Genomic DNA, 22,688 nt, shown 5'->3' with positions numbered 1-22,688 from the left:
TGAGCGCTAGAAAATTCCAGCGCTTGGATCAGGAGCGCTGGTTATTTCTAGCGCTTGCATTTTGTGCGCCAGATCTGTTCCGGTGACAGTTGGATTAATTCTATCTTATGCGTGATTGTGTAAGAAGCAAACTGCATTGCTGGAATAAAGCAGCGCTTGTGGTTTGTACGCTGGAAAATAGTAGCGCTTGGAATGCCAACGCTGGAATTTTCCAGCGCTGGTGTTTTAGCCTACTTTTCCATTCTTATCGTTTTTTTACCGAATCTTACTCACTTTTTCTATCCTTTAGGAACACGAGTTGGACTGCAACTCTTAGTCCTTACCTAATGATGAATCGTAAGGCGATTCAAACACTTTAAATGGTTTCTATTCTGGGCTACGTTCAAGCATAACAGTTACTATAAATAGCCGTTTCTAAAAATTGAAATATGGCTTATAGGATTATCAGTCAGTCATGGATCATTCGTCGCATACTTAGGAAATCTTAGTCAAGCGGTGTTTGGTTTCATCATTGAACACACCGTGTCTGGCCTAGGGACAAATGTAGGCGTCTACACAACTGTTAGGTTATGAACAATCTAATGTCATGCGGAATAACCATAAACGCCAGAATCCAAATTAAATGCACATAATCATTTAGCAAAAGTGAACGAACTTTGTGATGCGTGCCTTCCCAAGCACCTCCCGAATCGAACAAGAACAATCTAGAACGTCAAACGTCGTCCCTCCGTAGAAAGTCCAAAATACGTTCGGATCCGCCTTAGATCGTACCAACTAGGATATAATAAAAGGTTTATGATTTCGAGATCTCACTGTTATGTGAAGCGCAAAGAGAATTGAATTGTGTTTGAATTAATGTGTGTTGTACATGTCTATAGTGTTAGGTTATGAATACTACAACAATATAATTCATGCGGAAAAACCATAAAGCCAGAATCCAAATTAATTGCTACATAGTCAAATAGCATAATTTAGGTGACATGCAATGTGATGCGTGCCTTCCCTAGCTTCTCTCGAACCAAACACGAACAAGTCTTTAGAGCCCCAAGCGTTGCCCCTCCGTAGAAAGTCCATAGCACGTTCAGATCCGACTTAGGTTCAACCAACTAGGATTTTACTTAAGGTTTTATGTATTCGGGGAGGCTTGTATTATGTTCTCCCTTGAATATAATGGGAATAAAGAATATTTTTTCAATTCAATTGATGCGTATAATTATGAGGGCCTAGCCTCATATTTATAGTGTAGGAAATAAGGAATTTGAGTCTTACTAGGAATAGAATTACCAACCCTACTAGGATTGAAATTCTTATTCAATTAGAATTGCAACATTAATTAAACTATTAATTATTTGAATTCTAGTAGGACTAGGAATACTTAATCCAAGGTTACATGGGAATTAAGCAATCGGATATTTCTTGGAGACCAAGACGAAACAACCCAACGCAGCCACAAGGGCCCACGTGGGTTGCGCGAGTTGCCTCGGCCCACGGCGATGTGGCCCAGCTCGCAGGGCGTGGCCTCATGGCTGCTGCCTTGCTCGCAGGCGCGGCCCATGGTGCTGCTGATGAGTGCATTATTTAACATATATTCATTTCCTTATTTTAGTTATATAGCCGTCTTTAATCTATTATTTTGGATCTTTAGTTACTTTTAATAATTATAAGTATATTTTTCTTAGTTTTAGATTTTATTGTTAAAATTAGCCTAAACAGTACTTGGCTATACTACAGGTAGTAATTGCTCGAGAAGAAAGCCGAAGCCCATTGGATTAAAACGAGACATTAACGGTTACAACTAATACGGGACAGTGTAGAAGATGTCCAAGCTTGTCAAGTGAAGGCTACGTTAAAAGATATTGTGAAGCCCAACCAAATATCCACTCAGGTTATTGCAAAGCCCATTAAACCCACACAATCAATACTTGGAATTAAGGGAAGAAACCCCACTACATTCCAAATTAAGTGGAGATAGCCATCGCCTAAATATTCAATACGTGGGTGGGTTTTGAATGACTTCTTCATACCAGTAGCAACCTATTCGCCTTCCTTCTCGGCGCAACAACAACAGAATCACACCGTATTCATCTTCTACTTCCGATATCTCCGGACAAGAAAATTAGGGTTTATCATATATAAATTTGCAGCTCAACCCCTCAAAACGGTACACAGATAGACGACACAAAAAACTAGCCGAAAATCACACAAAGAGCAAGGGAATTCGAGTGAGTCGTAATTGGGAAATTAGTGAAGAGACGATAGCCATTGGAGGGAAGCTTAGTCTCAATTCCAAGGTTGAACAAGGTCGACGGTGAATCGCAGGGTCGAAGCCGAGGTTCTTTCGGATGTTCTTGGGAGTATACTTAATAAGTATTCTTCTTACCCAATTGTTCATATTACTACTTATTTGAAGTACTTTGTTAATTTGATGAGATACTTTGATTGAAATATTGGTATTATTATTGATTTATGGTTATGATATTTTTCAATTTAATGATTATTTGAATTTTGCTTGTTCTTGATTATTAATTTTGCAATTTGACGTTGACTGTTATCTTTCAAGTGTTGGGTTGTGAATTATTGCTATCTATACAATTTGGCTTAGTTTAAATCGTATAGTGAAGTAGTCCCTAATTTAGGTTGAGTCTGCGATTATGGTTTGGCTTAAATTAGAGAGCAGAATCAATCTAAATAATCTGTCATTTATGTGATAAGATTAGTTAGGACTAATGAGGTCTCCTAATTATTAATGCTTCCAATTCTAATTCATACAAGTTGCGATCATATTTGTGTTAATTAGATTGGTTTAGAGTCAATTTCGGCTTAGTTCAATTTTGATTTCAAGTAAGGGAGATAGGGAGTCTTTGTTACCTTAGGCTCTACATTTAGTCTAGTTGTTAAAATGATTAATTTCGTAAGGTTGATTGATTAATATTATCAATAGTTTAATTTTAGTAGAGTTATAAATAGATTCGGTCAAGTTTGTTGTCACTTGTAAATAGTAGTTTAGTATTAGTTTTAATATTAACAAATAACAATTTCATAAACCCCCCCATAATCGTAAGTATGTAAATACGTAAAAAGCGAGCGTAAATATTGTGTATATATTGTATATGTATAATACTTCTCTTTAGTTATAAATTTTGAGTTTAGGAAGTTAAAAATCTCCCTGTGGGATCGACCCTTTCTTACCATTTTACTACTTGTTAATTTTTTTTTGAAGGTCTAACATAGGTTTTTAATTTAATACGGTAAACGACTCGTATCAAATTTTGGTGCCGTTGCCGGGGAGATTATGATTCTAAAATCATAAGTTTAGCTAATAATATGTTTATACTTTGGAGTAGTTTATCTGTACACTTATATGTGTAAATAACTAATTTAATACTCTGTAGTACGCAAATTCAGCACTACTACTCTTATTTTTGATGTCTGTAGTCTGTTTATTCAGTTAAAATTGCATAAATGGTAGCCTAGACATGTGTGACTTCTGTACGAGTCCATTAGAAGTTTGTGCAATGAGACTAACATGTAATTATGGTAGCTGCAGTAGAGAATGAATGAAATTAATCAGTATATTTCTTTTTTCTTTTTTTTAGCCCTATAGCAATAATTCTTTTCCATGTTTTGTATACTTAATGATTTAACTACTAGTTTAAGGTCAAAATGGTTGACTTAAAATTAAATGCAGTAAGGCTATTCATGTCCTCTATTCTTTGTATGCATAATTCTAGCTTTTAATAGTTAGATATGTTAATGCGATGTATATGATGTTATAAGTAGTCTGAATTGTGAAAGTGATCAGTACATAAAATTATTTAATCTTGTACGAGTACTATTACCCCTATTTTCCATATGCATTGTTTAAGGAAACTCTATGACCGGTTTCTAAATGTAAGACTAACATAGAGGACAAATTGTTTCTACGTGCATTGTTTTTGTCAGTACCGACTTCCTATATAGCATAAATCTTAAAGAAAAAAAACAAAGAGAAAAGGGTCTTATATTATTGGAGATTGATTGCTTGTTTACTTTGGCCAACAATGATTTGTGTGTTTCCTTATAATTTTTTTTTTTTTGCAAGCAAGTTCTGTTAATTAATTTTACATTTGATAGTGCGTATCGTAACATCAGAGAAATGTCCTACAACTTATATTTGGTGTATCTTGCTAATTGGTGTCCTGGTTAGTTGTGTAATTGGACTTCGAGTGAATTTTAACTATGTATATATTGCTAGTTACTTGTTGAAATCTAGAATTTGTTAGTGTTTTCATAACTGCAGATTCTCTTGAGCTTAAACATATGTCTAATAGTATAAGATCAGCAGTTAATTAATCTAATAAATATGCACTACGTTGTTAATCATGTCCCTAATTAACTTGTAGTTTACCTTTCAGGTGCATGAGTGGTGGCACACCTAATCCTAAACTCAAGCGAATCAGGAAGTATATTGTATCGGTGAACATGATAAGTCAAGAGAGATTAATCCACGCTTTTCAAATTGATCAACCAGAAGAAGTGAAACCAGAGGAAGTTGAATCAACAGAAGATAGTCTAGAAGGAGCAAAAATGGGTGAAAGAACCTTGAAGGAGATGGCAGACCCAAATACGGGCGATGATCCTCTCTGCATTGTGTTTCCAGAGCTGGACAAACCCCTCAAACTGAATTCAAGTTTCCTTAATCTTCTTCCCAAATACTATGGGAAGTCAGGTGAGAATCCTCATCGACATTTAAAAGAGTTAAGGTTGTTTGTTCTTCTATGAATCTTGAAGGAGTTGAACAAGATCATATTAGATTGCATGCTTTTCCTTTTTCTTTGCAAGATGTGGTTAAAGATTGGTTGTATGATCTTCCTGCTGGGTCAATTACGACTTGGAATGTTATGGCATCAACTTTTATAGTAAAGTACTTTCCAGCAAGTCTAATTGGATCCATCAGGAAGGAGATATGTGGCATTAGGCAGAATGATAATGAGTCCTTGTATGAATATTGGGAACGTTTTAAGAGACTGTGTTCCTCCTGTCCCCAACATCAGATTAGTGACCAACTATTAATTCAATACTTTTATGAAGGCCTATTGCCTACTGATAGGGGTATGATAGATGCTTCGAGTTGGGGGGCACTAGTGGATAAAACACCAACCCAAGCTAGGGCTTTAATTTCTAATATGGCTCAGAACACCCAACAACATGGTACTAGAAATGATGTTAAAAGAGTAAATGGAGTTGATTTAAGTGGTATTCAGAATCAATTACAAGAAAATGCTCAACAAACTGCTACTTTAACTACTCTTGTGTCTAAAATTGTTGCTAGTAATAAGTCCAAAGCTAGAGTGTGTGGAATTTGTTGTAATGAGTCTCATCCTATTGATAAGTGTCCTGACTTGCATTCTGAGGATGTGAATGCTATAGATGGTTATTCTGGCCAAAGGAAATATGATCCTTACTCACAGACTTATAATGAAGGTTGGAAAGACCACCCTAATCTAAGGTATGGAAATAGACCACAACTTCCACAATCTAATCAACCAAGGCAATACGGTCAACCAAATCCACCACCCCAATATGGTCCTTCACTAGAAGATTTAGTTAAGCAACTAACAAATCAAATAGGGCAAGTCCATAACCAGGATGTTGAGTATCAAAAGAAAACTGACACGCGCCTTCATCACATAGACACTCAAATAGGTCAGATTTGCACTTCTCTAAGTAATCTTGAAACTCAACTTTCAGGTAAACTTCCATCACAAACAATCCCTAATTCCAATGGTCATGTTAAAGCTGTCACACTTAGGAGTGGTAAAGTGTTAACTGAACTTAAAATGAAAAGCCGTGAAGTTGAAAAAGAGATAGAAGTCAATCCTAAAGTTGGATCAAGGGAAAGAGTGGAAAGTGAGGGTACTGTGAAGGAGAGTGAAAAAGAAAATGAAGGGGAGAGTAAAACTGAATCTGATTCTGTTGTTTCTCGTTTTAAAGATTTGCCTCCTTTCCCTTCTCGATTTGCTAAAGCTAAGAAAGAGAGTCTTGACAATGAAATTCTAGAAACTTTTAGGAAAATTGAAGTCAATATTCCCCTTCTTGATGCTATTAAACAGGTACCTCGTTATGCAACGTTTCTTAAGGAACTTTGTACTAACAAAAGGCATTTTCGTCCTTCTGAAAAGGTAAGTATGGGGGAAAGTATTTCAGCTATTATCCAAAAGAAGCTCACCCCTAAGTGTAAGGACCCTGGCATGTTTTGTATTCCTTGCAAAATGGGAGATTCTAAGTTTGAGAGGTGTATGCTAGATTTAGGAGCCTCCATAAATGTTATGACGAAATCTGTTTATGATACTTTAAATGTGGGTTCTTTGTCTAAAACTTGATATTGTTATTCAGTTAGCTGATAGATCTAACGCATTTCCAATAGGAGTCTTAGAAGATGTACTTGTGCAAGTGAATGAATTGGTATTCCCTGCTGATTTTTATGTTCTTGATATGGGTGATAGAAGCGATATTCCACTATTGTTAGGTAGACCATTCCTAAAAACTTCTAAGACTAAAATTGATGTTCATGAGGGTAACTTAACTATGGAATTTGATGGGGAAATGATTAAATTTAATATTTTTGATGCTATGAGATACCCAAGTGATATCAATAATGTCAGTTCTATAGATACTTTTGATGCTTTTGATTGGATGGCTCAGGATGTATTTGATAAGTGGTGTGACAAACTGTTTGAAAATGATGTTCTTGATTAGATGCGTGAAATTCCTTATTCTTTTGTGCTAGCCGTGTCTGATGCGGCTGTTGTGGAATCATTAGATGTTGAAAATGGAATTTTTATTTTTTCTTTGCCCTTATCTGTGCCTAAATTTATTCCTTCTATTGTTGAAGCACCTGTTTTAGAGTTAAAACCTTTGCCCTCTAATTTGAAATATGTTTACTTGGGTGCTAATGAGACCTTGCATGTGATTATTTCAAGCTCATTAAATGAATTTCAAGAAGCAAAGTTGTTGAATGTGCTTAAAAATTATAAAGAGGCAATAGGATGGACTTTAGCAGACATAAAAGGAATTAGTCCCACCTTGTGCATGCATAGAATATTTCTGGAACAGAATGCTAAACCAACTAGAGAAACCCAACGAAGGTTAAACCCTTCAATGAGGGAAGTTGTTCAAAAGGAAATTATTAAATGGATAAATGAGGATGTGATCTATCCTATTTCTGATTCTCAATGGGTAAGTCCTATTCATGTGGTCCCTAAGAAAAGTGGAATAACAGTAGTTGAAAATAATAAAGGCGAGCTTGTCCCCACTAGAGTTCCTAATGGATGGAGAGTATGCATAGACTATAGGAAGCTTAATCAAGCTACTAGGAAAGATCATTTTCCTTTGCCTTTTATTGATCAAATGTTAGAAAAACTTGCTGGTCAGTCATTTTTCTGTTTTCTTGATGGTTATTCTGGTTATACTCAAGTTCCAATAGCTCTTGAAGATCAAGATAAGACCACTTTTACTTGTCCTTTTGGTACATTTTCCTTTAGGAGAATGCCTTTTGGATTGTGCAATGCCCCCAGGACTTTTCAAAGATGCATGATGAGTATTTTTTCTGAATTAATTGAAAAAGATACGGAAGTGTTTATGAATGATTTTACTGTTTTTGGTGATTCTTTTGATAGATGCCTTCATAGTCTGTCTCGAGTTCTGAAAAGATGTGTTGAAACTAACCTTGTGTTGAATTTCGAAAAGTGTCATTTCATGGTTGAACAAGGTGTCGTTCTTGGACATATTGTAAGTGCTAAAGGTTTAGAGGTTGACAAAGCTAAAATTGATGTCATTAGTTCATTACCTTATCCTACTTGTGTTCGTGAAATTAGGTCGTTTTTAGGGCATGCTGGCTTTTACAGACGTTTTATTAAAAATTTCGCTAAAATTGCATCTCCTTTGTGTGTTTTACTTGGTAAGGATGTTGTTTTTGTATTTAATGATAAATGCAAGAAAGCTTTTGATGATCTGAAAGATAAACTGACCTCTGCTCCTATTATTAGACCACCTAATTGGTCATTGCCTTTCGAAATCATGTGTGATGCTAGTGATAAAACAATAGGTGCTGTTTTAGGTCAAAAGAAAGATAAAGAGTCTTATGTGATCCATTATGCTTCTAAATCCCTTGATTCTGCCCAATGCAATTACACTGTGACTGAAAAAGAAATGTATGCTGTTGTTTTTGCTTTGGAAAAGTTTAGATCTTATTTGCTTGGCACTCATGTGATTATATATTCTGATCATGCAGCACTTAAATATTTGTTGAAAAAGAAAGAGTCAAAACCTATATTTCTTAGGTGGATGCTTTTATTGCAAGAATTTGACCTTGAAATTAGGGATAAAAAAGGTGTAGAGAATCTGGTTGCAGACCACTTAAGTAGGATTGTTCCTAGAGATGATTGGCCTTTAATGACCGAGTTCTTTCCTGATGAACAGTTGCTTTCTTTAAGTCGTATTGATACTCCTTGGTATGCTGGTATGGTGAATTACTTAGTCACTAGAACATTTCCTCCTACATTGTCTAGAGCTCAAAAGGAAAAGATCAAATATGAGTCTAAATACTACTTCTGGGATGATCCATATTTATGGAAATCTTGTTCTGACTTAATAATTAGGAGATGTATAGATAAACCCGAATATGCTTCTATTCTTCATTTTTGTCATAATCTTGAAAGTGGAGGTCATTTTGGTCCTCAAAAGACTGCTCACAAGGTCCTTGAATGTGGTTTTTATCGGCCTACAATTTATAAAGATGCTTATTTGTTTTGCAAGACATGTGAACGTTGCCAAAAGACAGGTAATCTGTCCAAAAGAAATCAGATGCCTCAATCTGGTATTCTGATTTGTGAGATATGTGTGGGGTATAGATTTTATGGGTCCTTTTCCGTCTTCTTTTGGTAATGTCTACATTATTCTTGCTGTTGACTATGTTTCTAAATGGGTAGAGGCAAAAACTGTGTTAACTGATGATGCCAAACCAGTGGTAAAATTCGTTAAGAGTCACATTTTTAATAGATTTGGCATGCCTAAGGCTATTATTAGTGATAGAGGAACACACTTTTGCAACAAAAATTTTGGTTCCCTTCTTGAAAAATACCAATGTGACGCATCGAGTAGCTACTGCATACTACCCTCAAACCAGTGGTCGGGTTGAAGTGTCGAATAGAGAAATAAAGTCCATTCTAGAAAAAATGGTAAATCCGAATAGGAAAGACTAGAGTCTCCGTTTAGGTGATGCCCTATGGGCATATAGGACCACATATAAAACACCCCTAGGAATGTCACCGTTCAGACTTGTTTTTGGGAAATCTTGTCACCTACCTGTAGAAATTGAGCATAAATCTTTCTGGGAAGTAAAGCAATGTAACTTAGACTATCATTCTGCTGGAAAAGAGAGAAAGTTACAGCTCCTTGAGTTAGAGGAATTAAGTCTTGAATCTTATGAAAATGCTAAAAACTACAAAGAGAAAACTAAAGCATTCCATGATAAAATGATAGCTAGGAAATCTTTTCAAGTTGGTCAGAAAGTTCTTTTATTCAATGCTCGACTTAAATTATTTCCTGGAAAGTTGCAAACTAGATGGCTTGGTCCCTTTGTTGTTACTAATGTGTTTCCTCATGGTGCAGTGGAATTAAAGGACTTTGGTACTGATAAAACTTTCAAAGTTAATGGTCACAGATTGAAGCCATTCTATGATAAAGCTTATGTGGAGATGATCGAAGATGTCACGTTTGAGGAAATCTGACAAATAATTAAGAACGTCGAGCTAACGACTTAAACTAAAGGCGCCACTGGGAGGCAGCCCACGATTGTTTTCTTCTTTAATTTTCTTTTTTAAATTTATTACTCTTTACTGTTTTAATTTTCTACAATTTCATTCTATTTTAATTCACAAGGTGTGTTCCCCTTCCCTTCATATAATTAACCTCAACTAACTATTTAATAAGGGAAGCATGGATATTTCAGCCTTTTGTTGTCACAAGATTGGACATTCATTGTTGGTTCATTTATGTCATTTGCAGCAGACTCCAGTCATATTGAGTTACCAGCATACACAATAACGATAGTGGCTGCCAGATTGCTCAACACACCAAAACACCAACACACTGATACTTTCATGATGAACAGTACGAAAACAAGCAGCATGACTTAGCTTCTAACACTTGCAACATCTTTGATTGGCGAACATCAGTAACAACAACCATCTCTCACAGATTGCCTTAACCAGCTAAGTATCTTCCTCCCTTTCTACAATATATTTTTTTTATTTTCCATTGAGGGCAATGCACAATTAAGTGTTGGGGGAGTTGTTAGAAATGGTCATTTTTGGACGAAATGCCGCCAAAATTTATGTAGAAGTCTCTCTTTCATAATTAACCAAACTAAGTTGTGCTTGCGAGATAGGAAAATAGAAGTTAGTTCTTTTGACATCCAAATCAAATGACTGATAAGTGAAAAAAAGAAACATGGGTTTTTATGGTTTTGTCACACACTAGCTTGCATTAGATCAATATGAATGATATCTACAGATAGCATAAATCCCTCTTTGACATGGTTTGTGCTGCATGGTTTCGCTTTCCCTTTGTGCGATGAGGCCCAAAATGGAGGGCCGCGAACCTCGTAAGACTCACTTCTATCCTTCTTATTGATTGCTCAAATTGGGACTTGCATTTTAGCTTCCCGAGATCGATGACCAAAGTGTAAAGGAGAAATGATTAAGGCAATTTTTTTTTCATAATTAGAGCTTCCAGAATATCTAGGCTTTCTTTTCTTTATTTATTCACAAATATTCCATTTGCTTAGCCATGTTGAGCCTTAATATCCTATTTTTGGTTTAAAAACCTTACATTACAAGCCTATGGCCTATACCCGAGCTTAGTTCAATGGAGGATTGTTATTCATGTTGTATTTAAAGGGTGCTCGTTTGAAGGTGAATTATTTTTAAAAAAAAAAGAAAAAAAAAATTAGAGAAGAAGAACAACAGAAAATAGTAGTCATTTGTACTCTGAGGAATTGGGTGACAAAAGAAAAGAAATGTTCAAAGATGAAAAAAATAAATAAAGGGGTTGTCAAGTAATGGTAAAGTTCAAAATTGTAGTATGATGTTATATGATGTTATCTGTTGTTAGAAATGCTGGTGGGCAGATTATTATAGCATATTGTTGAGACCTTACACCATTAAGGGTCATGTTTTTTTTTTATTTGCTCCCTTAGCTAGGCTCTATTTAACACCACATTCCTAAATATTCCCCTACCCTTAACCTAAGCCCTATTACAACCGTGTAAAAGTCCTATTTGATCTCCTAAGTACACTTTTGGTCCCTTAATGGTGGAGGGTAAGATTTTGTGCAAGTCCTGACGAGGGTCATCAAATTAAGTGAGGCATGAGCTAATACGGTTGCGCATCTATGAGGGAAGATTCAAACTTAGGGGAAAGGAAGAGGTAAAATTGGTTGGTCAACTAGGGTGCTAAATTCTTGTTTCGTATTGTACAATGATCCATGCTTGTTGGTAGTGATATATAAAATGTATTTTGGATTTTATGAAAATAGTCACTTTTCTCATTGGTTTGGATTGTACAAAATAACTGGGTTTTATTTCTTTATTCGCATAGTAAACCTTAGTGATGTTTATTTTGATCGAGGACGATCAAAAGCTAAGTTTGGGGGAATTTGATGAGTGCATTATTTAACATATATTTATTTCCTTATTTTAGTTATATAGCCGTCTTTAATCTATTATTTTGGGTCTTTAGTTACTTTTAATAATTATAAGTATATTTTTCTTAGTTTTAGATTTTATTGTTAAAATTAGCCTAAATAGTACTTGGCTATGCTACAGGTAATAATTGCTCGAGAAGAAAAACGAAGCCCATTGGATTCAAACGAGACATTAACGGTTACAACTAATACGGGAAAGTGTAGAAGATGTCCAAGCTTGTCAAGTGAAGGCTACGTTAAAAGAAATTGTGAAGCCCAACCAAATATCCACTCAGGTTATTGCAAAGCCCATTAAACCCACACAATCAATACTTGGAATTAAGGGAAGAAACCGCACTACATTCCAAATTAAGTGGAGATAACCATCACCTAAATATTCAATACGTGGGTGGGTTTTGAATGACTTCTTCATACCAGTAGCAACCTATTCGCCTTCCTTCTCGGCGCAACAACAACAGAATCACACCGTATTCATCTTCTACTTCCGATATCTCCGGACAAGAAAATTAGGGTTTATCATATATAAATTTGCAGCTCAACCCCTCAAAACGGTACACAGATAGACGACACAAAAACCTAGCCGAAAATCACACAAAGAGCAAGGGAATTCGAGTGAGTCGTAATTGGGAAATTAGTGAAGAGACGATAGCCATTGGAGGGAAGCTTAGTCTCAATTCCAAGGTTGAACAAGGTCGACGGTGAATCGCAGGGTAGAAGCCGAGGTTCTTTCGGATGTTCTTGGGAGTATACTTAATAAGTCTTCTTCTTACCCAATTGTTCATATTACTACTTATTTGAAGTACTTTGTTAATTTGATGAGATACTTTGATTGAAATATTGGTATTATTATTGATTTATGGTTATGATATTTTTCAATTTAATGATTATTTGAATTTTGCTTGTTCTTGATTATTAATTTTGCAATTTGACGTTGATTGTTATCTTTCAAGTGTTGGGTTATGAATTATTGCTATCTATACAATTTGGCTTAGTTTAAATCGTATAGTGAAGTAGTCCCTAATTTAGGTTGAGTCTGCGATTATGGTTTGGCTTAAATTAGAGAGCAGAATCAATCTAAATAATTTGTCATTCATGTGATAAGATTAGTTAGGACTAATGAGGTCTCCTAATTATTAATGCTTCCAATTCTAATTCATACAAGTTGCGATCATATTTGTGTTGATTGGTTTAGAGTCAATTTCGGCTTAGTTCAATTTTGATTTCAAGTAAGGGAGATAGGGAGTCATTGCTATCATAGGCTCTACATTTAGTCTAGTTGTCAAAATGATTAATTTCGTAAGGTTGATTGATTAATATTATCAATAGTTTAATTTTAGTAGAGTTATAAATAGATTCGGTCAAGTTTGTTGTCACTTGTAAATAGTAGTTTAGTATTAGTTAAAATATTAACAAATAACAATTTCATGAACCCCCCATAATCGTAAGTATGTAAATACGTAAATAGCGAGCGTAAATATTGTGTATATATTGTATATGTATAATACTTCTTTTTAGTTTTAAATTTTGAGTTTAGGAAGTTAAAAATCTCCCTTTGGGATCGACCATTTCTTACCATTTTACAAGTTAATTTTTTTTTTGAAGGTCTAAGATAGGTTTTTAATTGAATACGGTAAACGACTCGTATCAAATTTTGGCGCCGTTGCCGGGGAGATTATGATGCTAAAGTCATAAGTTTAGCTAATAATATGTTTATACTTTGGAGTAGTTTATCTGTATACTTATATGTGTAAATAACTAAATTAATACTCTGTAGTACGCAAATTCAGCACTACTACTCTTATTTTTGATGTCTGTAGTCAGTTTATTCAGTTAAAATTGCATAAATGGTAGCCTAGACATGTGTGACTTCTGTACGAGTCCAATAGAAGTTTGTGCAATGAGACTAACATGTAATTATGGTAGCTGCAGTAGAGAATGAATGAAATTAATCAATATATTTCTTTTTCTTTTTTTTTTTAGCCCTATAGCAATAATTCTTTTCTATGTTTTGTATACTTAATGATTTTATAAGAACCTAACTACTAGTTTAAGGTCAAAATGGTTGACTTAAAATTAAATGTAGTAAGGCTATTCATGTCCTCTATTCTTTGTATGCATAATTCTAGCTTTTAATAGTTAGATATGTTCATGCGATGTATATGATGTTATAAGTAATCTGAATTGTGAAAGTGATCAGTACATAAAATTATTTAATCTTGTATGAGTACTACTACCCCTATTTTCCATATGCATTGTTTAAGGAAACTCTATGAGTGGTTTCTAAATGTAAGACTAACATAGAGGACAAATTGTTTCTACGTGCATTGTTTTTGTCAGTACCGACTTCCTATATGGCATAAATCTTAAAGAAATAAAACAAAGAGAAAAGGGTCTTATATTATTGGAGATTGATTGCTTGTTTACTTTGGCCAACAATGATTGCGTGTTTCCTTATAATTTTTTATTTTTTTTGCAAGCAAGTTCTGTTAATTAATTTTACATTTGATAGTGCGTATCGTAACATCAGAGAAATGTCCAACAACTTATATTTGGTGTATCTTGCTAATTGATGTCCTGGTTAGTTGTTTAATTGGACTTCGAGTGAATTTTAACTATTTATATATTGCTAGTTACTTGTTGAAATCTAGAATTTGTTAGTGTTTTCATAACTGCAGATTCTCTTGAGCTTAAACATATGTCTAATAGTATAAGATCAACAGTTAATTAATCTAATAAATATGCACTGCTACGTTGTTAATCATGTCCCTAATTAACTAGTAGTTTACTTTTCAGGTGCATGAGTGGTGGCACACCTAATCCTAAACTCAAGCGAATCAGGAAGTATATTGAATCGGTGAACATCATAAGTCAAGAGAGATTAATCCATGCTTTTCAAATTGATCAACCAGAAGAAGTGAAACCAGAGGAAGTTGAATCAACAGAAGATAGTCTAGAAGGAGCAAAAATGGGTGAAAGAACCTTGAAGGAGATGGCAGACCCAAATACGGGCGATGATCCTCTCTGCATTGTGTTTCCAGAGCTGGACAAACCCCTCAAACTGAATTCAGGTTTCCTTAATCTTCTTCCCAAATACTATGGGAAGTCAGGTGAGAATCCTCATCGACATTTAAAAGAGTTTAAGGTTGTTTGTTCTTCTATGAATCTTGAAGGAGTTGAACAAGATCATATTAGATTGCATGCTTTTCCTTTTTCTTTGCAAGATGTGGCTAAAGATTGGTTGTATGATCTTCCTGCTGGGTCAATTACGACTTGGAATGTTATGGCATCAACTTTTCTAGGAAAGTACTTTCCAGCAAGTCTAATTGGATCCATCAGGAAGGAGATATGTGGCATTAGGCAAAATGATAATGAGTCCTTGTATGAATATTGGGAACGTTTTAAGAGACTGTGTTCCTCTTGTCCCCAACATCAGATTAGTGACCAACTATTAATTCAATACTTTTATGAAGGCCTATTGCCTACTGATAGGGGTATGATAGATGCTTCAAGTGGGGGGACACTAGTGGATAAAACACCAACCCAAGCTAAGGCTTTAATTTCTAATATGGCTCAGAACACCCAACAACATGGTACTAGAAATGATGTTAAAAGAGTAAATGGAGTTGATTTAAGTGGTATTCAGAATCAATTACAAGAAAATGCTCAACAAATTGCTACTTTAACTACTCTTGTGTCTAAAAGTGTTTCTAGTAATGAGTCCAAAGCTAGAGTGTGTGGAATTTGTTGTAATGAGTCTCATCCTACTGATAAGTGTCCTGACTTGCATTCTGAGGATGTGAATGCTATAGATGGTTATTCTGGCCAAAGGAAAAATGATCCTTACTCACAGACTTATAATGAAGGTTGGAAAGACCACCCTAATCTAAGGTATGGAAATAGACCACAACTTCCACAATCTAATCAACCAAGGAAATACGGTCAACCAAATCCACCACCCCAATCTGGTCCTTCACTAGAAGATTTAGTTAAGAAACTAACAAATCAAATAGGGCAAGTACATAACCAGGGTGTTGAGTATCAAAAGAAAACTGACACACGATACTTAGATTGAAATATTGGTATTATTATTGATTTGAAGTACTTTGTTAATTTGATGAGATACTTTGATTGAAATATTGGTATTATTAATTATTTATGGTTATGATATTTTTAAATTTAATGATTATTTGAATTTTGCTTGTTCTTGATTATTAATTTTACAATTTGACGTTGATTGTTATCTTTCCAGTGTTGGGTTATGAATTATTGCTATCTATACAATTTGGCTTAGTTTAAATCGTATAGTGAAGTAGTCCCTAATTTAGGTTGAGTCTGCGATTATGGTTTGGCTTAAATTAGAGAGCAGAATCAATCTAAATAATCTGTCATTTATGTGATAAGATTAGTTAGGACTAATCAGGTCTCCTAATTATTAATGCTTCCAATTCTAATTCATACAATTTGGGATCATATTTGTGTTAATTAGATTGGTTTAGAGTGAATTTCGGCTTAGTTCAATTTTGATTTCAAGTAAGGGAGCTAGGGAGTCTTTGTTATCTTAGGCTCTACATTTAGTCTAGTTGTTAAAATGATTAATTTCGTAAGGTTGATTGATTAATATTATCAATAGTTTAATTTTAGTAGAGTTATAAATATATTCGGTCAAGTTTGTTGTCACTTGTAAATAGTAGTTTAGTATTAGTTTTAATATTAACAAATAATAATTTCATAAACCCCCCCATAATCGTAAGTATGTAAATACGTAAATAACGAGCGTAAATATTGTGTATATATTGTATATGTATAATACTTCTTTTTAGTTTTAAATTTTGAGTTTAGGAAGTTAAAAATCTCCCTGTGGGATCGACCCTTTCTTACCCTTTTACTACTTGTTAATATTTTTTTTTGAAGGTCTAAGATAGGTTTTTAATTTAATACGGTAAACGACTCGTATCAGCTGCCTTTGCTTGTCGAGCGATGGGCCGACTCGCTTGACGGCTTATAGCTCGTCGAGCTTCCGATCCGTTTTTCCGAATCCGGAATTCATTTCCGATTCGAACAAATATTTCCATTTCCGTTAATATTTCCGATTCCGGAAATAATTTCCTTTTCCGACAATATTTCCGATTCCGGTAATATTTCCGTTTCCGGCAATAATTCCGATTCCCTTTTTCCGATAATATTTTCAATTACGAGCCATGTTTCCGTTTCCGGCAACATCTACGACTTGGATAGTATTTATATTTCCGTCATGAACCATATTTCCGTTTCCGGCAATATCATTATTAATTTCTGGAGTATTCTTTATTCTGCCTTTTGACAATTTCATCTCCCACTGGAACCGAGTTCCGTCGTTTCCGAATGTTCATAAATGGAGTACTTAATGAATAATATATTCACTTAAATACTTGATCCGTTCACGTACTATTTGTGTGAGCCTACGGGTTCAGTCAAGAGTAAGTTGTGGATTGATATTATTAATTCCACTTGAACTGAAGTGACCTCTAGCTAGGCATTCAGTTCACTTGATCTCACTGAATTTATTAACTTGTTAATTAATACTGAACCGCATTTATTAGACTTATCATTGAATGCATACTTGGACCAAGGGCATTATTTCCTTCACATAGGCCATGTATTTATAGGAAATAGGAAAAACACTAGGAGCCAAAACCCTAGGACGATTTGGAAAAGTTTAGGAAAATATACCAAAAATACAAAACCCTAAAACTCCTAGGGATGGCCGGCTGCTTTGGCTTGCATAGCAAGCAAGCCGACCAGCTTGCCTTTTGCACGAAGCCATGCGCGATGGCCCAAGGCAACAGGCACAACCGCGCTGGACCGCGTGCTAGGCGCAGCAGTGCTGGCCCATGCACGCTGGCCAGCAGCGCTGGCCCTTGTTCCTTTGGCGTTGGCTTGCTCGCTAGCCCAAGGCACAAGGTGTTGTGGTCATGGCCCATGAGTGATTGGTCGTTGCTTCGTGCAACGGTCCGTCACTCGTTTTGTGCTTCCGATGCGTTTTTCCGATTCCTGATTTTATTTCTGATTCGAACAATATTTACGTTTCCGATAATATTTCCTATTTCAACAATATTTCCGATTCCGATAATATTTCCGTTTCCGACAATATTTCTATTTCCGATTAATATTTCCGATACGAACCATATTTCCGTTTCCGGCAATATCTTCGACTTCGACAATATTTATATTTCCGTTATGAACCATATTTCCGTTTTCGGTAATATCTTCATTTCTGGAAAATATTCTTTCTTTTCTTTTTGACAGTTTGTTTAGCTCCCGCTGAAACTAACATCTGTCATTTCTTAATATCCATAATTAGAGTATCTATTTAATATAATATTCAACTAAATACTTGATCCGTTAACGTACTATTTGTGTGACCCTACGGGTACAGTCAAGAGTAAGTTGTGGAATTAATTATATTAATTCCACTTGAAATGAAGCGGCCTCTAGCTAGGAATTCAGATCACCTGATCTCGCTGAATAATTAACTTGGTTAATTAATACTGAACCGCATTTATTAGACTTAGCATTAAATGTACACTTGGACCAAGGGCATTACTTCATTCAGGCGGTAGAGGTCAGACCCTCACTTTCTCTGCGTCCCCCTAACGTCTGGACCAGGCAGGCCGAGAAAGATGCGAGGAGGCGGTTATCATGGAATTGAGTTGCCGAGGCCCAAGCTCATTTGCCCAGCAGGATTCCCCAGCGGAAGATGGGAGAGACGTCTCGAGCACGTGAGTTGAGCCAGGCCGAGCCCATAACTGATTCTGAATCTGAGCTCTCTGATACGGGATCTACACCAGTTATGCAAGATCGATTTTTCCCTTGTCCAACTTACACCCATCAGATTCAGGCTTGTCCGCGAACCACCCGCCCGAGTCTGCATAGTCGACGTCATGATTCCTCTCGACATCTGCTACCCTCGCAGCACTAGGATCCTGTGTATCACATTCAGGAAGGAGTGGCTCACATGGCCCTAGGCTACTCCACTCCCTTCGCCGACAACATCATGAGGGCACCTAAAGAACCCAAAATCAAGCCGCCCAACATTGACGCCTATGATGGGACCACCGATCCAAATATGCACCTTCTATCCTACCAGCACCATATGTATGTTCAAGGAACAAATGAGTCTACCTGGTCCAAGTATTTACCAGGGACGTTGAAGGGTGTAGCGTCTAAGTGGTTTGAGCGACTCCCGACAGGGACAATCGGCTCCTTCACTGAACTTGAGTTGTTGTTCTGTACTCGATTTATGGCTTACAAGGAAGAAAAGAAGACTAGTATACATTTGAGTCGGATTCAGCAAGGAAAATACGAGTAGTTAAGGAGTTATGTAAAGCCTTTTAATTTGCAATCAGGGCAAATATAAGACCTCCCAGATGGTGTATCCTTTGACAACTTCATTCGGGGGCTGAAAAAGGGTTACTTCAAGTTTGATCTAGTGAAAAAGAGTGTGCGGACTATGTCGAAAGTGTTGGATGAGGTCGAGGCGTTCATTCATGCAACTGAAATTTGTAGCGTCCCAAAAGACCCCCGAGGAAGTGATAACGTTGAGCCAGCTGCAAAAAAAGAAAATTTTGAGAAAAAAGGTTCCCGGCTAAATGGGACATGGGCTATTTCAAAGGAACCTGATAAGGCCCCAGCAGCTGCATGACAGAAGATGTCAAGGACCTATGATCGGGAAAATTTTGAATATAACACTGACTTAAATACCATTCTGATGGACGTCGGTTCGAAGTTTGAAATGGACCGCCCTTTTCCAATGAAATCGCCGCCGGAGAGCCGAGATCCCAAATTATACTGCCAATTCCACAGTGACATCGATCATGATACGAAAGAGTGTAAGAGCTTGCAGCGAGCTCTCGATAGTCTTGCCGCCAAGGGTTTCTTGAAGAACTATACTAGCAAGAATGTGGGAGGTTCAAGTAAGCATTTCTACAAAAAGAGCAAGTCACCTCCGTCTGAGGACGAGGATAACCGGACAGATCATGAATGTGTGGCTGTTATATCTGCAGGCTTGGCCGCTGGGGGTCCAACCATGAGAGGTCAAAAGGATTATGCTAAGCGGTTGGGGAAAGTGATTATATCAGGAAAGGCGACAATAGATCCATTTCCGAAGGTTGAGATCGGCGAGGTCGACCGAGGAAAAATAACAACTCCACATGATGATCCGCTGGTAGTCGAATTGAAATTTGCTAACTTGAGGTTTAGGTGAATCCTGGTCGACACAATAAGCTCTTCAGACATCATCAGCCTTGAATGTCTTAACCAGCTACAGCATGATCCGGCAAAGATTGAAAAAATTCACTATCCTATCATCGGCTTTGGGGTAAGCGTCATTCACCCCGTTGGTATTATTTCTCTCCCTCTCCGAATGGGAAGCAATAAAGAGTTTCGGAAGATGGAAGTCTGTTTTCTCATAGTCAAAGACTTCACGGCTTACAATGCAATACTGGGGCGTCCAACTTTGAACAGGGCAAAAGCTGTCATTGTTACCCACCTGATTCTTATGAAATTTGTTTGTGATGATGGTAGTATCAACACTATCCATGGAGATCAGCAGCAAACACGAGATTTCTACTTAACTGTAGGCGGGTATTTTTCGTACTTTTCTTTCCCTTCCTACGGGGCGGTGTTCGGACCTTTGTACTTTTGTACTTTGAAGGAGTCGCCACCAAACATTGTTTAGGGTCTCGTTTGGGAAGACCAAAAAGATGACTCTATTAGGATAAGGCTTTGAATCTTCGAAACGGATGGGTGAGATCCGGGCAAGGGAACGAGATGCTTATTCCGCGAGATTTAGAAATAATTCAAGTGCGTGACACAACATTTTTGAAAATACCCTAGTTTAGACTATGTGGGTTTGAATTTAGAACAAATAGAATTTCTACTTTGTATTGTGGCCACTTTGCTTTAAAGTTAATTTAAGGGAACCTAAGATCGGTTTGTCCAAGAAATTATCTTTGTTAAGCGTGGTGTAGCGTTGTATTTTGTTGAATTTAGCATGTGCGGTGATGAAAGCGATAAGCAAGTAAAGCAACATCACAATTGAAAATATGTGCGGAATTAGTAAAGTACAAGACCCCCTAGAAATGGACTAGGAAGTAGAACCACATTCCTTAGAAGGACTAGGCAAGTAAAGTTGCATAATTGAAAGTGCGGAATTGAAATTGCGGAATTGAAAGGTGCGGAATTGAAAGGTGCATAATTGAAATTGCGGAATTGAAATTACAATATTGAAATTGAACTTAAGCACATGAGATCTGAACGCCAAACGGCTACTTAAAAATAAGTGCGTCCGACACGAATTCAAAGCTAAAAAAAATCTCAACTTTAGAATGAATTGTTCACCCAAAGTATCCTAGATTTTGCACATATAACTTGAACTTGAAAGGTTTGAAACTTGAAATATTGAACTTGAACCTGAAACTTTGAATTTGAACTTGAAACTTTGAACTTAAGAGTTTTGAATCTCAAAGATCGGACATTTTAATGTTGAAAAGGCTTAATCTTTGATGTGCTCTTACTTTGAAAGGGTCCTAGTTTAGGGAAGTAGTCACGAGCAACCCTAAACATTGATGGATCTTGAAATTTGAAAACTTGAACTTGTATATTGAAAAATGGAGTCTTGAATCTCAAAGACTAAACCTTTAAAAGTTAGAAAGGCATCATCTTTGATTACTCCACATTTTGAAAACGATTCTAGTTCAAAGAAGTGATTACAAACAACTTTGAGCATCCTTGAATCTTGAAAGTTTGCATTTTTGTATTTTGAAAAGTTTGGATTTTGAATAAATGTATGATTGTTGTAAGTGGCATTTTTAAGATTAAAAATGCCAACTTACTAATCATTTTTGAAAGAGAAAAAAATCAAAGAAACATGATTGATTATGGTGGGATTCGAAATTACCTATCGAGGCTTAGGCAAGAATTCCGTTTAGAGCTCCCAATTGCTTAGAACTTGAAATATTGTATGAGATTTGTATGAGATTTTGAAGGTTTTTTGGATTTTGATTTGAGTGGCAATTTTTGTATTACGACGTTGTGTTTTTATTTTTGCCTCCCCATAATGTTTAGAATTAGGGGTTTTATAGGAGGATTTGCTGCTAAACGCCAGCCAACGCCAGCGTCCAGCGCAGCACCAGCGCCAGGCGCTGCTGACGTGGCGCAGATGCTGCCAAAACAAGGACGCGGGCTCCGTCCTTGCTTTGTCTTGTATTGATGTACCTTCGTACTCTTTGTACGAAGTTGGCACGTAGTGATTTCTTGGGGATTAAGGCTTGGTTTGCGTCTAAAAACAAGTCGTTTCGGGTTTTTGAATTTCGGTTTTATGGGACGAGGCCCGGCTTGCTCGGTTTTGTGGGTCGGCGCCCGAATTTTGGTTTCTTAATGTCATTTTGACTGGAAAAGGCCTTGTAAAACCAATGGGATAGTCCATTGGGTGAGATTGTACTTGGATTTTTAAATTGATTTTTGGAAATTGTATTTTGTACCGAGTTCCGGAATGGGAACGGCCTCGGGGATTGGATTTCGGCTCTTGGATTTTGGACATGTTCTTAGCAATTGGGATTTCCACATGGAGTTTCTCCAACCGCCTAATAAGGATAATGGTATCGTCATCATCCCAGTGGGGAGACACAAATTAGGTGTCTATAGAAGCCCCCACTTTGACTGAGCGTTCGGTTAGGAAAGCGCAAGTCAAAGTACTTTGAAAGGGACGAAGAATGATCAAGATGTTCTGCAATCAAGACCATTCTTTGTACGCTGGTACGTGCACAAAACAGGCGTTAGAAAAAAGGATAGAGTATACCTCCTTTCGGTTACGACGACTCTGATTTGTACTTGTACTGCTCTTCCGTCTTTGGTCTAGGACGGAGCTTGGCATCAAAATTTTGAATCTTGAATTTTTGAATCTT

At 36.5% G+C, this 22,688-nt stretch overlaps 2 protein-coding genes and 1 non-coding gene across 3 annotated transcripts; 2 read left to right on the top strand and 1 right to left on the bottom strand.

Annotated features, from left to right (window-relative positions):
• Positions 1-4,927: 4,927 nt before the first annotated feature.
• LOC130460467 (small nucleolar RNA R71) lies at positions 4,928-5,036 on the bottom strand. Its single transcript, XR_008920330.1, has one exon. It is a non-coding gene; the product is annotated as a small nucleolar RNA R71 (small nucleolar RNA).
• A 4,266-nt stretch (positions 5,037-9,302) lies between these two features.
• On the top strand, positions 9,303-9,770 carry LOC130471794 (uncharacterized). The gene has a single exon (XM_056842097.1). The coding sequence runs from the start codon at positions 9,303-9,305 to the stop codon at positions 9,768-9,770; it is 468 nt and encodes a 155-aa protein (XP_056698075.1).
• Positions 9,771-14,542: 4,772 nt separating this feature from the next.
• LOC110792744 (uncharacterized) lies at positions 14,543-15,817 on the top strand. Its single transcript, XM_021997570.1, has one exon. It carries the CDS (start codon positions 14,543-14,545, stop codon positions 15,815-15,817), a length of 1,275 nt encoding a protein of 424 aa, XP_021853262.1.
• The last annotated feature ends 6,871 nt before the right edge of the window (positions 15,818-22,688 follow it).

This window comes from Spinacia oleracea, chromosome 4 (assembly GCF_020520425.1).
Source record: "Spinacia oleracea cultivar Varoflay chromosome 4, BTI_SOV_V1, whole genome shotgun sequence".
In the NCBI taxonomy this organism is placed as follows: Eukaryota; Viridiplantae; Streptophyta; class Magnoliopsida; order Caryophyllales; family Amaranthaceae; genus Spinacia; species Spinacia oleracea.
This window is presented reverse-complemented; position numbering and strand designations above follow the sequence as displayed.

Bases quoted from the DNA above. Each gene is read 5' to 3' on its own strand.
- LOC130471794 (XM_056842097.1), top strand. From the start codon at position 9,303: ATGTCACCGTTCAGACTTGTTTTTGGGAAATCTTGTCACCTACCTGTA.
- LOC110792744 (XM_021997570.1), top strand. From the start codon at position 14,543: ATGAGTGGTGGCACACCTAATCCTAAACTCAAGCGAATCAGGAAGTAT.